At 43.1% G+C, this 14,638-nt stretch overlaps 2 protein-coding genes across 3 annotated transcripts in view; one reads left to right on the top strand and one right to left on the bottom strand.

Moving 5' to 3' along the window:
- LOC140502716 (low-density lipoprotein receptor class A domain-containing protein 1-like) overlaps positions 1 to 6,381 on the top strand; it is a 34,747-nt gene extending 28,366 nt beyond the window's left edge. The window contains exons 3-6 of the mRNA XM_072606657.1: positions 1,289 to 1,411; positions 3,453 to 3,596; positions 3,705 to 3,827; positions 4,788 to 6,381. Of these exons, the coding sequence (XP_072462758.1) occupies positions 1,289 to 1,411; positions 3,453 to 3,596; positions 3,705 to 3,827; positions 4,788 to 4,924 (527 nt within the window). The 3' untranslated portion in view covers positions 4,925 to 6,381. The remainder of the gene's footprint in view (positions 1 to 1,288; positions 1,412 to 3,452; positions 3,597 to 3,704; positions 3,828 to 4,787) is intronic.
- Positions 6,382 to 7,085: 704 nt separating this feature from the next.
- BTF3 (basic transcription factor 3) lies at positions 7,086 to 14,071 on the bottom strand. Of its 2 annotated transcripts, none has more exons than XM_072606326.1 (6): positions 13,012 to 14,071; positions 12,533 to 12,601; positions 10,360 to 10,473; positions 8,784 to 8,985; positions 8,160 to 8,216; positions 7,086 to 7,398 (listed from the first exon to the last, which is right to left on the bottom strand). In XM_072606326.1, the coding sequence occupies exons 2-6, from the start codon at positions 12,599 to 12,601 to the stop codon at positions 7,352 to 7,354; spliced, it is 489 nt and encodes a 162-aa protein (XP_072462427.1). In that variant the 5' UTR covers positions 13,012 to 14,071; the 3' UTR covers positions 7,086 to 7,351. The 2 variants fall into 2 exon arrangements, with proteins under 2 accessions (XP_072462427.1, XP_072462426.1); XM_072606325.1 differs by lacking the exon at positions 13,012 to 14,071 and adding an exon at positions 12,789 to 12,981.
- Between the last annotated feature and the right edge of the window lie 567 nt (positions 14,072 to 14,638).

Here is a 14,638-nt window from a genome sequence, read left to right as displayed (position 1 = left end):
TGGACTATTTGTGCCCGATCTGTGATAGAGCATTCTGAGCTCGTACTGGTCTGATCAGCCACAGTCAGCGACACAGAAACTTGACTCTAGCATAGTGATGTCATTTTGGTCCTCTTTGAGATCGAAGGATGCCAACCAAGCAAAGACCACTTTTCAGGTGTGCTGTAGAGGAGATACTCATTCAGTTGTAGGTTGGACTAGATGACCTTAGATGTTCCTTCCAAACTCTGAGACTCTCTAGAGTCTTCAGGCTTCCAGTGCAGACTCCGCTAAGTATATATCACAAACGGGGCCTAGTAACTTATGAGTTTCTATGATGTTCAAGAAACATGTATAAAAGCACCTCCTTTAGGCTATTCAAGGCAGCTAGGTGGCGCAGTGGATAGAGCACTGGGCCTGGAGTCAGGAAGACCTGAGTTCAAATCCGACCTCAGACATTTATTAACTGTATGCCCCTGGGCAAGTTACTTGCTTCAGTTTCCTCATCTGTCAAATGAGCTAGAGAAAGAAATGGCAAACCACTCCAGTGTTTCTGCCAAAACCCCAAATGAGGCCACATGACTAAAGGCCTCAACAACAACATGCAGCTCGTGGTGCTAGGACGAGAAGATTCAAAGACAAATGAGGCAAGGTCTTGACTCTAAGAAGCTTATTTAATGTAATTTAATTGTATCCAATCTCAAAAACATTACTAGTTACAGTATATACATTTCTTTGTAAGCCTAAATTTACCATATGTGAAATTATTTTATGTATTAACTACTGAAAAAGGTTTCCATCCCTCTCCTTTCCCTGAGGCTCTGTGGCACACTGTCACAGGATGTCACCTACACTCCCTGGCTGGCACCTGCCACTGAACACAAATGTGGACTTAGCTCTATTGTCCATGTTTGTCAAGTCACTGCAGTTTTTCTTTCCTTGGGTGAGAATGGGTGTCAGGTGCTGCAAGAGTGTTCTCTAACCTACTAGTTGGAGGGAGGAAATGAAGGAGTAGGAATTAAAAGCCAACCTGCTTCCCCAGAAGTGTAGATGAGAAGCCACATCAGAAGAAAATGTTAATTCCTGATTAAAGTACCCTTACAAACAAGCCTATAAGATCACCAGAGCGTACGTGAAGTGACTGGGGGTGAGGGGAAGAGGAGAGGACTTGACTTCTACTTAGGACCCCGTAGTCGTTAATGGGAAGCGCACTTACAAATTCCTCAGTATTGCTAACAACCCTGGGGTGAGTGACTGTCTTTGGAGCAGCTTAATGAAAATGTTTCCTGTTTGTGTATATGTGTAACAGAAAACCGAGGCCTTCCCACGAAGAGATGGCTCCTCATTTCCTGTGTGGCCTTCCTTGTGCTTGGCAGCATTGCCGCTGTTCTGGGTCTTTCCGTTACCTTCGGAATACCTTTGAAACCTACAAGTAGGTGTCTCATGTGGCATGATTAAAGGGCTGAATGACCTATCAGTTGAGTCTGTGTTGAACATGTGGGGTTACAGGACAAAAGGGGTCTTACCTCAAATTTAGTCCCATTGGGGGGTAGGTAACAATTAAGATATGTATACGGAGGCTAAGGAGGGAAGTTTTCCAAAGCAGTCTATATCAGCATATAGGATATGAAGAGACTGTTGTGTCCTGAGGCAAATCACTTCATCACTTCTGAGTCTACAACACATGTAGCATGTGTCTGAGGAGTTAGCCTACATTTCCTCCCCAACAACTCTTTAGGTAAGTCCTTTGATATGGTCCCAAGAGGCCATCCTTATTCCCATTTGGGGAAGGAAATAAGCTTTTATATAGCATTTATGTGCTAGGCACTGTGCCAAGTATTTTTACAAATGTTACCTGAATTCTCACAACAGTGGGAGGCAGGTACTATTATTATCCCTATTACAAGTTAAGTGACTTGCCCAAAGTCACACAATTTATGTCTAAGGGCAGATTTAAACTCAGGTCTTCCTAACTTCTCAACTCCAAGCCTAGCACTGTGCCACCAGCTTCCTCCATGTTTACATTCAACGTTACTCAGTCCCTCAAGGGAACTTATTCTAGACTGACCCAACCCAACTTATTAACACAAAAACAAAAGGTTATAGAATAAAAAGGTGCAATTTAATCACTTCTTTCCATCCAGCCCAGCATTTATGGATTGCTAACTTACGAGGCTGCAGTATCTAATCAGAAAATAAGTAAAATCAATATCTTGCTCAGTCAGCAAATCCATGGTTGCAGGTAAAACCACTTGTATTTTTAGAACTGTTTCCTGCAAAGACTTTGCAGAATATATTTAGGCCTGCTTCTCAAGCACTCACTTAGCTTAGGCAACATTTTTCCTCATAATCATTTCAAGGAGAATTCAAAGGGTCTATTAATGTCCTACGTAGGAATGGATGCTTATACAGTAGGGTCACTGAAGTTCAGTCTTTAGTGAACATAGGTTGCTTTAGACATATAGAAATAATGCTATGTAGCTTGCCTAAATCAGTAGAACAGATTTTTAATATTATAGAACTGATTCAGAGCTTATTAAGTATTTCTATCTTTAATAATCAATCAGTTGATCGATGAACAAGTATTCAATGAGTCCCTACTAAGTGCCCTGCCATTGTGATAGACATATACCAACACAATATTAATAATACTGGAAGAATTTCACATTCCCAGATAAACATGCCCTGTCTCTATAACGGGAATAAGCATCTTGTATCATAAAAGATCTAAGCTGTGGTGCTCTGTCTCTTAAATGTAAGATATGTCTGGAAACAAACCACTCAAAGATAGAGAACAAATCTTCACCAAATCTCTGCAGACCTTGAACCAGATATCCTGAATATTAACAATACGATTACCACCGTACATTGTCCCTCAAGAAAGCAGGCAGAACCTGTGAATACTGGAATAGATTAAGTGTCAAAGCACTTGATCCTCCTAATATCCCTCCAAGTTTGGTATTTTTACCCTTTTGATGGGTAAAGAAACAGATATGTTAGTTATGTGAACTGGCATATATTGCGCAAATAGTTAACAGCAGAATCCAAACTACAACACCTAGGTCTCTAGGCTCCCAGCTCTGACCCTTGAGTATAACAAGCAAAAACCAGTCATTTATTGAGCTCCAAGTAATACTGGAGATATGTGGGCTAAAAGAAAAAGAGAAATTAAAAGTATAATGGGAAGAAAGTGGCCATGGAGCCAGAAGACCTAGATCATTTGTCTTTGCCTCTCATTATGTGACTGAATATCACAAATTATTTAAACTTCTCGGATTCAAGTTCTGATAAGTGAAGGGTTTGGCAAGGATATACCTTTCTGCTCTAGATCTGAGGCTATGCGGTTTGGCTAAGCAGGTGTGTGCACAAGTTACTATACAAAGGCAGCAGTAGTTTGGGTTCCCAGACTTAGATGTGTAAGATAGATGTGTACTACAGATGTCATCAATAATGCTTTTTTACAACTTCTCTAGGTCCATCATACCGACAATGTCAAACAGCTTCAAAGCAGCCTGGCTTTTTGTGTGATGACCTCACCACCTGCTTACCACCATCCTTGCTTTGTAATAGAAAGCTAGACTGTGGTCATGGAGAAGATGAATCCACAGAATATTGTGGTGAGAGGATACCAAACCCTAGGCTGAAATATATTTGCTATTAATCACCAAGACTCTACTAATTACATAATTTTCATCCACTAGAATTAATGCCTTTGTCTGAAACAGGTCAAATGCCCAGCAGTCTACCTCAAAACCTGCTATTCCAGTGTCCTAACCAGAAGTCATGGACTTACATAGACAAAGTCTGTGACATGAGGAACGACTGTGGAGACTGTTCAGATGAATCAGGTAAAAATGAGTAAAGATGCTTAATCTGCATCCGTGGGGTAGCAGAGCGCCACCCATTCATTCAAACTCCAACACACCCTAGACATCTTCCTTGGATGTTTCTACCCATAAATCGTCAAGCTGATCAGTCATTTCTTGTACAAATCTCAGCAAGTGAACAGACGAACCAAGCACGTTGATTTAGCCAAGGAGCAGGTTCAGCCAGTTTTGGAGCTAATACGAGATCAGGACACGGGCTGGATGTGAGCCAAGAACTTGAGTGAGGCCCTCCCCTCTTTTAAACTTGAATTTGTCTCATTTCACAGAATCATTCTAGGTAGAGGTTAGAAGGAATTCTGAAGGCTTATCTTCATATAGCTTTGCTTTTACTTTCCTCACTCCTCCCTCTTTCCCAAAACTTCCCTACAACGATTATTAAATGTTTGCTGACAAGTGATTAGAAACTTCTATCTCCTCTGGAAAGGCTTGAAAAAAACAAGCCACAAAAAGGCAGAAATAATGCAGTTTCATCTTGGTCTTGATCCATCAAGGATGTAATCGGTGTTGGCAAAACATTCCAAGTTCCCTAAAATTATTTCTCTTCTTGTAAATGTACAGCTATAGAATAACTTCTTTGGGAGTTGCCATAGGTAGAACATAGTTGCTTAGATGGTTAAAAGTTTTTAAAAACATAGAACCACTTTTCTGCCCCTCTTTCCAGCGTCTATTAAAATATATATAGTGGTTTTCCCTTGCTTGTATAATAAATCAGGACACTATTTTTAGGTTGAATTATATTCATTAACTTGGCTTTTTGTTCACAAATTATTTTACTCAAAAAATATATATTTGACAGCGTCATCTTCGTTTTTACTAATACACCCTAATCTCTGAGGTATCTCTTTTCCAGCTGTCTTTAAGCCTGGATTCTGGTAGTGGAGTTCCGCTTGAAACATTTTAAAATAAACCAATTATCTACAGGTGTGCAGTGCCCAACCTGCTCCGGCTGGAGATGCAATACAGTTTTCTTTGCCGATTGTGACTGCATTCCTAAAGTACGATGCAAAGATGGTATACAAGACTGTGCTGACTGGAGCGATGAAAACACATGTTCATAGAAGACGTATGATTTATTTCTAGAAAACTGAAACTTGTTTTGGAATCCACAACTTCCAAACAAAAGATTTATGTTTAAAAAGATTTTCTGAACAAATGAAAACACTAATACAAGTCTGCTTTTAATTCAGATCACTTCAATATCCTTTGACCCAGGCCATACATTATAGCATATCTGAAAAATACAATAGATTCCAGCACCAACACAAGAGTTATTCTTCTACTAACTGGCAAGTAAAAGGGCTCCCCCAATTCCATATATTGTCTGGCTAATTGAGCTCCAAATGGAACCTACAGTTAGGTCTAAAGACAATCATTTACTAACTTGAGAGGTACACTAAATGTCATAGAGTCATAGTCCAATTCCCTAATTCTAGACATTAGGAACTAAAATCCAAATAAGGTGTAATGTTCCCAACACAAAATAATCACCAGGGGGTGGAACCTGGGTCCCCTCTTGAATCTAACTCTAAACTGTATCTGTACTCAATCAACCAGCTGAGTCTTAAATTCCTGTACTACTCACTTTATAATGGCCTTCTAAAGATGTGTATTTTGAATGAGTTGTAGCAATTAAATCTGTGAGATGTGACAATTAGTTGCCACAAATTATTAGTTATCCAGTGCCCTGAAAACAAAGTAGGTAACAGAATAGTTATTTAGAAAAGTTCCTAGAATACTGAAGTATGGAACCCTTGGACAGTATGAGGATACTGCCTACATCTGGACAGTCATTTGTCACGAGTTATCCTGTAACAGTTTGTCACAAGACAGAATTGGCCAAGAACTATGTTCAATAGTCCTTTAATTCACTTACATACTTATAGATGGGGGTGGAAAAATGCAAGTGGTTAGGCAGAAGCTTCATTTAAATAAGAAAAGGTTCAGACTTCAATGAAACAACTCAACTAGCATTCCACATAGGTGACTGAACAACAAAGCAAAAGACACAAGACCCATTCTGGGTTTAAGAGAATATGACGTTTTGATACCTACTAATTTAAGAGCTAAATTTGTTGGGATAATTATGACTTTAGGGTAGCAGTTTACAGTAGGTGCTCAAATATTTGTTGACTAAAGCAAACAGACAACTTATAGCAGAGAGCTACTGGGAGGCTATTTTTAAGGAAGTTATTTTTTACCTCATCCCTGTAACTCCTCTTTTAGATTTTTAGGAACAAATCTCCTTCCCTAAACTTGCTGTAATTTTCAAACTTCTCGTAGAGGAATAATTTTTAAAAGCCCAGCTTACACAGGTTACACAATCATCAAGTAATTTATAGCTTACTAGTAAAATTTATATGTGAGGTAGATAAAAGACAAATTGTATTTTAAAGCATCTGAACACAAAGGACAGGTCTGAATTCTAAAATAATCTCTCCATTTTCTAAACTGTAAAATTGCCAGAACATAAGCAAAAATGACAAAAGCAAATTTACACCTCCCCCATGAAAACAAACAACAGTAAATACAGAAGTTCATAGGTTAATAGACAAGATTTACTAACAAGGACCCACACTACTCAGAACTACTTAGTACTTTATGCTTAAAAAGATTACTATGAGCTATGAACTATGATTACTGGAACTATGAATAATTTAACAAAATTACTAGCGTTACTTTCCTGAAAGAACACATATCTACCCATAAATTTTAAAAGCTACCAGGCTGATAAAAAACATTAGAAGAGTTAAAAACCGCCAATAATATCTTAATTTATGAAAACTATTCAAAATGATAAACTACTTTGCCACAAAATGGGGCAAATAATGATTATTCTTATTCTTTCCAGAAGAATTTTGTTATGTCCTGCCCAGAAACGCACATTGAACGTGCTCTTATTTCTATACGTAAGTTCACCATAAGAGGTAAATGTGACCTCAACGATTCTGTTCATTGGGCAAAAGAAAAAAACAAGCTTTACGACAAATGCCAAACCTGTATTTTTTCTATCCTCTTCACACAAAACCATTCCGACCAGCCAAGTTTAATTTAAATCTGGAGGCAATTAAAAAATGTCATAACTCTGCTAAAATATACAGGAATTTGATTATTTAAACTTGTACGGAACATAGCTGGTTATTATATTGCATTACTTAAAAAACACAAAACCTATGTTGCTTTCAGATACAAATTACAGTACCAATAAAATCAAGTCAACTGTATATTAGGTAAAGATTTTATTAACCTTTTTTTCAAACTTTAATTCCAGGCTTGTTCAGCATAGTTACGCTGCAAAGAATGAACTGTGTATAAGCAATAAATGAAAAGAGCTGCAGTGTCCAATGGGCTTCAAAATATTAGAGATCTAATTTTCTAGATCCATAAACAAAAACAAAGAAGGAAAAAAGAAAATAAGCAGTCACACGATATAAAATAGCAGCTCCATGTAACTTTCAAGTTTTAACTGGCACAAGTTGATATCCAATTCAGTTTGCCTCGTTCTTAGAAGCCTCATCAAAATTCTCAACGAGATCTGGGGGGAAAAACATATTACGATGCTATGAAAATAAAATTTTCACAAGCGAATTCTCCTAACTCTTATCAAGAGGAAATAACTTCCAAAGCATATCTGATAAAATAATTCACAGAAAACACAAGCAGAACTATAACCTATTTAGCATTATTCACTTCAATTCAGTCTATCTCGGCATAGGCATAAAACATGGAAATGCCAGTAACCTGTTGAAAACAGTTGAAATATTCCAACTCAAGAAACTATACTACTCTATAACAATTATACATTAGTGACTATGAAGAAAAAAACCACTAAATACATACAAGTTTATTAAAAATTAAAAAAAAACTTTTTAGACACTGACGTTATCTGTGAAAAGGGTATATTGATTAGTAATGAATGATCAGTTACAAAGCCTAAATTCTCCAGATCTGGTTCAGAGACCACTAGGGGCATTTAGACTATTCTCTTGTAGTATTAATGTGCTAAGAAGAACATTTTACTTGAATTACTCATGAAATTTAATAAGTGTTTTATTGGTATTGCCAAAAAGAAACTGTCATTCTTTCAATTCACTGAATTGAGGCTTTAATTTCCCCGTTGTAAACAAACTACAGAATAGTCCACAAGGCTCTGCCTTACACGGGGCTCGAGGATGAAAAACATAAAAGCACAAACAGTGTTTTTAACTCTATCTAGTTAACATTAAAGAAAAGATCTCTTGTGTTTTCCTTTAATGTAAATAAACCACAGAATTTCCAACAAGTTCAGAGTCTTACCTGGAACTTCATCATCGTCATCCTCCCCAGTGGCAAGTGGTGCTTTTCCATCGACAGCTGCAATCACACATACAGTATCAATCTTAACCTACATTTTCTCAAAATCTCCCTTCGACAAAAAATGCAATACTAACAACAGTTCAAGGTATTCGCCCAATGCCTGTGAATAACAGAATGAGCAGCTTCTACATTTAGTGGATACTCACTAGTGTAAAAGATAAATTGATCAAGTCTCAATTGTCATTTTTAATCTCCATTTATATTTGTATCAAGAAATTACAACAATGATTATCACTTGAGATTTAATCTAAATTAACCATTATTAAAGTGAGTGATTTCTAGCATTTAAACATGTAAAATAACTTTTTCCACCTAATTCAAATCCAAATGAACAAGAACATGAACAACAAAAGCATTCTATCAAAGCAGAAACATGGCACAGTTAAAAAGGAAGCAATTTCACTTTTTGGAGAAGGGTATTTCCTTAGAAATTATTTCACAACCCGTTTTTTAAGAAGACAGACACCTGCCTTGAAGTTAAGGCACATTTATATTGCTTTGGGGGATTAAAAAAAAATCTACAACTAAGTAAGCACACTCACAGCGCCAACAATAGGAACTTACGCTGTTTGGGCAGAGCCTCTGCCAGTCTTCTTAAGCTAGTCAGACTGTCAGCTCCTAGCTGGTTTAAGATGCTGGGGAGCATTTCTGTTAGCTGCTTCGTCTCAGCATGGCCTGTAATAGTGAAAGTGTTTGCTGCCAATGATGCCTGAACTTTAGGATTATTAAAGTGGATCACTGTTCCCTGGTTGGTAAACATATTCACCTGAAAAAAAAAATTGGAGGAAAAAAGTTAGGAATGCCTAATCTAAAACTTTCCAACAACACAAAACAAACTCTCTCTTAAAACAGGTGAGCTAAAATATGGAATTTCCTCATTTAGCTTTAATCAGAAAAAAAATTCAGCAGCCACTACCTTACATTCAACACATATGGAATTTTCCCTGGGTTTTTTTCTATGCCCTAATCAGTGATGTTTTATAACACAACCAATACCTTATAATCAAATCACACTGAGATGTAGAAATGAACTTGGCTCTAAAAAATCATCCGGCTTATTAGACCATTTCCTAGGAAACCAATTCTTCTCCCTACCAACAGTCTGCCTATCATATATTTAAGTACCAAACAATCATTTTAGGTGGGCATGCTTATCATAATCTATAGGAGCAAAACTGCTGACAACAGCTCTCTTCCCCTCTAAAGATCTAACACATTAAATTCTGATCAGTGGGGCAATGGAGGTCTTATGCTGCCCCGAGAAAGGTAGTTCAAGTGACATCAGGGAGGAAGAAAGGGAAAAGGTGAGATCAGAACATAAAGGGACTCACAGGTGGGAACTAAGCTGATGTAAGACACCTTGTAACTATAAACTTATCAAGTCTAAGTTATTATTAGACCAAACCCTACTGAAAGCCCACAGTCATTGGGAAGGAGTTTCAGCATACTTCTAGCTATTTTTCAAACAGAAAAGATGAAAAGTAATTAAAATTTAGGCACTCCAACTCTTTTCTTGATTCCCATCTCCCTCTAGTTTCATGATATGAAAATACAAAAAAGGAAAATAGTGTTCAAAATTTTACTTGATAGCTAATGCTACTACAGTTACAACAGTGAAGTCATGGCATTATAGTTTTCTATATTGCAAAGTTTTTCAGAAAGTAGACAACTTGTAAGCAAAAAGATGGTTCTTAAACCATGAAGATGGACAGAGGATATATCTAGGACTGCTGTTCTTTAACAACCATTCAGCAATTTCCACTTTTCCCCACATCCGGAAAGAAAAATATTTAAATCTTAATACAGCACTATCCATAATGGGTCAAAAATAACTCATGACTAGAATTAAAAGACCAGACAGAAAAGCCATGTCAACATCAGCATGCTAATACAGTAATATCTAAATTCTGCATTAATTTTCTCCTTAAGAGAATACTCCCATCAGAGCAACTATTCTCACTCGTGCCCCATTTTAGGAGCAAACCCCATTATTCTATAGAGCTGGCTAAACTCCCATTCCTGAAGTAAAACAGTAAGAATTCACAATGAACTCTCTCCCTCTACGTGTGTGTGCACGCCGCGCGTGTGTGTTCTTTGTCTTTTAAAGGAAAAACAACAGGCTCAAGTTTACTAAAATTACCTCTTCAATACCAGAGATATTGTTTACTCCTAGCTTCTTTAAGGAAAACTGAAGTTTCTTATCATCTGCTGTAGCTGTTCTATGAACCACCTTCTTCTTTCTCCGAGCAGTTCCCTAGAAGAAAGGGGGGGATGTTATCATAAAAGCCATATTCAAATTAAGTCCTTTCCCCTTCTGATCCATGACAAAACATCAGTGTGTTAAGGTGAGGTTAGAGGGTAATAGTGATAGAAGAGAGGTGAAGGTGAATGTGTTCATTTGGCTTTAACACTCAGGAAAACCTGTATTAAGAAGGATATAGCCAACTGATTAATTTATTGGCAATAAGGACAAGCCTAAGAGCGAAAGGCACATTTGGGAAAACTCCTTTCCAAAGGAAGAGAATGTTCTCCTATTAACCAGCACTTTTCTGACCACCAGCAGAGACCGAGTGATGAACGTGGTCTGGGGGTTGGAAGTTGTGTTTCATCTGTTCATCGTCCATGAACATCTGGATGTCTGAATAAGGGAAAGCAGCGTCCCAACACCTAACACCTCTGTGCATAGAGAGCCTTGTGTTGTTCTGCATAGGCCACCTGATTCAAAAAGCTTAGTGAGAGGAAAATGGTCTTTTAAACTGGGAGGATATTCACACCTAATGGGAACACGATAGAAACTTGTTAGCAAAAACAATGAAAAAACCTCCAGTGTAAGTGGGTAAGTCTGGAACACCCCTGTCCCACCACGTTTTAAACCCTAGGTATCGAACTCTAAGAGGGTCATTACTGACCTGTTCCCAACATGGGAACGCCTCTCCTGAAGCCAGGCTCACAAAGCCCTCCTCAATCGCCAGACTGGCCCGGCGCGGCCACCCCTCCTCCCCTGCTTCCCTTTTACCGGGGTTCTGCACGCGGCCAGAGCTCCCAGACGCTACAACAGATTCACTGGGAGCCTCCGCGATCAGGGCTGGCAGTAACAGAAGGACAGACGCGTCCGCCCCGGGGGGGGGCAGCTCCGGCCCCTGCAGAGATCCCCCGGAGAACAGCGTGGGAAGGTCCGGCTCGGCCTCATCCCGCCCCCATTCCAGGCCCCGGCATCCCTGGACACGACTTCCAGCAGCCCGTTTAAATGGACTTCCTTTCCCAGGCGGACCGTGCAGAGCGTCGTCTCCGCCACAAAACTGTGTTTTCAACCGCGTTATACAGAGCCAGTCAAGACCGAGCTCTGACACCCCGAGCTGACCCAAACGCCGGGCGGAACAGGACCGGCACCAACGTTAACTTCCCTCAGACACAAAAACCCGCCCGCTCTTAGCACTTCTTCCCCCGGCGAAGGCCGCCTCGAGACCACACCTGGCCAAGCACCCCAGGGGGCCACCACACCTGCCCCCAAGCCAAGGCTCTGTCCGTACCGGAGCGCTCAGACTGGCCCCTCAGAGGAAATCGGACTAAGACGCCCCCCGGGGCCACACCTGAGCGGCGAGGACAAGCCGCAACCCGCAAGGGCCAAGGACAAGGCCGGCCAGCCTCCGAGCCGATGCCTGACAGCCAGGCCGAGCCGGCGCCGAGCGCTCTCAGGTCAGTCCCCCAAACCCGCCGCTCCTCTCCCCGCGTGTCCGCAGACCACGAACGCCAGGCGGCAGGAGGACCCTCTCGGGCACGCTCCCGCGTGGAAGGAGCAGGGAAGCAGAGGAGCGAGCGGCTCTCGGACCTTGGGGTCCCTTCGCAGATCGTCACACCCCCTGCTCCGGTCTGGAGCGCGGACTAAAGCCTGGCACCCTCCTCTCCGGCCTCACACGCCGGACACACGGGGCAGCCCCGGCCAAGGTCCCCCGGACCCGCGTGTCGCAGGGTGTCGCCCCCGCCCCCCGGCTCCGTCCCACTAACGAGAGGAGGGTTTCTGTGGGTCCCCATAGGGCAGCTCAGCGGTGACCAGACGGCCCCCTGCAGAGTTACAAGCGTTACCCAATGAACCAAAATCGGAAATCTAGCGGCCTTCCTCCGTCTCCATGGGCCTCCCTGGGCGGCGGGACCCCCCGGGGTGCGGGAGGAGATACACAGGCCCCTACCGGAGCCCCGCCGCGCCCCGCACCCCCGGGCGGGGGCGGAGGAGGCTCGGACACCAGCCCTCCCCGGCGCCGCCCCGTAACAACACCAAACCGGAGAAGGCGAGCCCGAGGCCGGCCACGACTTACTTTGCCGCCGATGCGCACTTGGGCCTGCAGCTTGGCCAGCTTCTCCTGGTTCATAATCGTTTCTTTCATCTGTAAAAGCAGAAAAGGCTTCAGCTGGGGCCTCTCCCCCGCCCCGCCCCGGCCGCGCCTCGCCTCCCTCCCCGGGCCGCGGCCATTTCCCCCGGGGGGTCCCGCAGGCCCGAGCCCGGCCCTCGCCGCCTCAACTCGGCGGGCCCCGCTGGATTCGGCGGCGCAGGAAGGGGAGGCCGCGCGTCACCTGCGGCTCCGGGTCTCCCCCCGCCGCGCCCTGAGCCATGGGATGGGAGAACATGGCCCGGCCGCGCAGCGGGGGCCTCGCCCCGCTCGGTCGCTCGGCCGCTCGGCCTGCCCGACTTCCCAGCTCCCTGCCCTCCTTCACTTCCTCCTTCCCGCTGCCGCTTCCGGGCGCTCTCCCCGGGGGCCGCCGTCCGCCCAGGCCCCTGCCCCGCGCCTTTTTGTACCTTGCCGGAACGGAAACGGAGCTGCGCAGAGGACCGGGGGTGTTAGTCGCGGGGTCGCAGGGAGAAGAGCCAAAGACGGCGGAACACACGCGGGGCAGCAAGATGGCAGCCGGAGAGGAAGCCGGAAATGACGCCTAGCCACTTCCTTGCCAACCTCCGAGAGGAAGGAAACGTCCCGCCCCGTGCTCTGCGCGCGCGCAGTACGTCTCCCTCTCCTCCCCCTCCCGTCCTCGAGTTGGCTGGGTTCCTGGTTTGTGACGTATTCCCTGCTCGACCCTGCCCGGGCTGCTGGGGAGCATGCGCCCAGGGAGCCTTTGTCTCTACGCAGGCGCAGTCCCGCAGTCCCGGAGAGACCTCCGCCTTGCCCCTCTATCCGCATGCCCGGTGCTGGGAGCTCTCCCCAGGGGGTCTGGCGGGTGTTCATACCCTCAGTCAGGCGTTCTTAACTTTTCTTTAATGTCCCAGACCCCTCTGACAGTCTGGGGAAGCCTCGGGACCCCTCTGCAGAATAATATATTTAAGCACATAAAATACATAGGGATTGCCAAGGCGACCTATTCTGTTGAAAAGTAGTTCTCCCACACCCTTAAGTTCACAGCTCCAGTAGAGTTAGAGAACTGAGTGATGGGGCATCCCTCTACCCCCGCCCCCCTCAATCAATGAAGGGGTCACAGAACGTGGACCTCCAGGCCCCCTGGCACCACTCCAGCTTCTTCCTTGAGGAAGGCACCCCAACAATATTGGGGTGAAGGCGACAGAACACAGTCCCTGGCTGGACCCCAACAAGAGGCTGGGCTTGGAGAAACGTGAAACAGCCCCTGACAGCTGTGCTCACTTAAACCTGGGCTGTGAAAAATAAAAATAAAAATACAAAAATGCCACCTACCGGGCTTCATGCCCTCTGAGGACGTGGCCAGGCTTCCTTCTGTCCTTCTTATTTTTCTCACTGTCATCTGTCCAACTGCAGTGAACTGAATGGGAATGTCAATTTAAAGTGAATCCTCGCTTAACTAAGTTGGGAAATCTGGAATTAGGCAGAACAGCCCATTCTCCATAAGTAGAAAATAGAGGTTTTCCCAAATATAAGTATATCTTAAAAGGAAATAATAAAGTCCTTTCCAAGTACTGATTAATTTCATACTGTTAAATATTCTTCAGTGATAAACTGGGGGTTCAATGGGTGATGTTATAAGCTGTTTGTGTTGCTTTTGTATTGAGTCCCGCGGACCCTTCATTCTTTGTGCCTTCCAGGTTTGTCTAAAATCCACCTGCTCATCAGCACAATAGTATTCCATTAAATTAATATATCACAACTTATTCAGCCATTTCCAATGGATGGGCATCCCCTCCATTTCCAATTCTTTGCCACCACAAGAAGAACTGCCATAAATATTCTTGTACATGTGGGTTATCCCCAATTCTTTCCTTTATGTTGAGGTCATCAACACTGATGTTCTCAAAGATACCAATTTACAAATGAGGAAATTTGACCTAGTAAAGTTCAATGACTTGCCCAAGGTCGAAGAGTAAATTGTCAGAGGTGGGATTTGAGCGGAGGTCCTCTGAGTCCAGAGTAAGTCCCCGTGCCACTGTGCCACATTCTCTCTCTTCCTTGTCTAAACATAAG

The sequence above is a fragment of the Notamacropus eugenii genome, chromosome 4 (genome assembly GCF_028372415.1).
Source record: "Notamacropus eugenii isolate mMacEug1 chromosome 4, mMacEug1.pri_v2, whole genome shotgun sequence".
Lineage (NCBI taxonomy): Eukaryota > Metazoa > Chordata > Mammalia > Diprotodontia > Macropodidae > Notamacropus > Notamacropus eugenii.
Note: the sequence above shows the minus strand (reverse complement) of the source record. Positions and strands in the feature narration are given on the sequence as shown.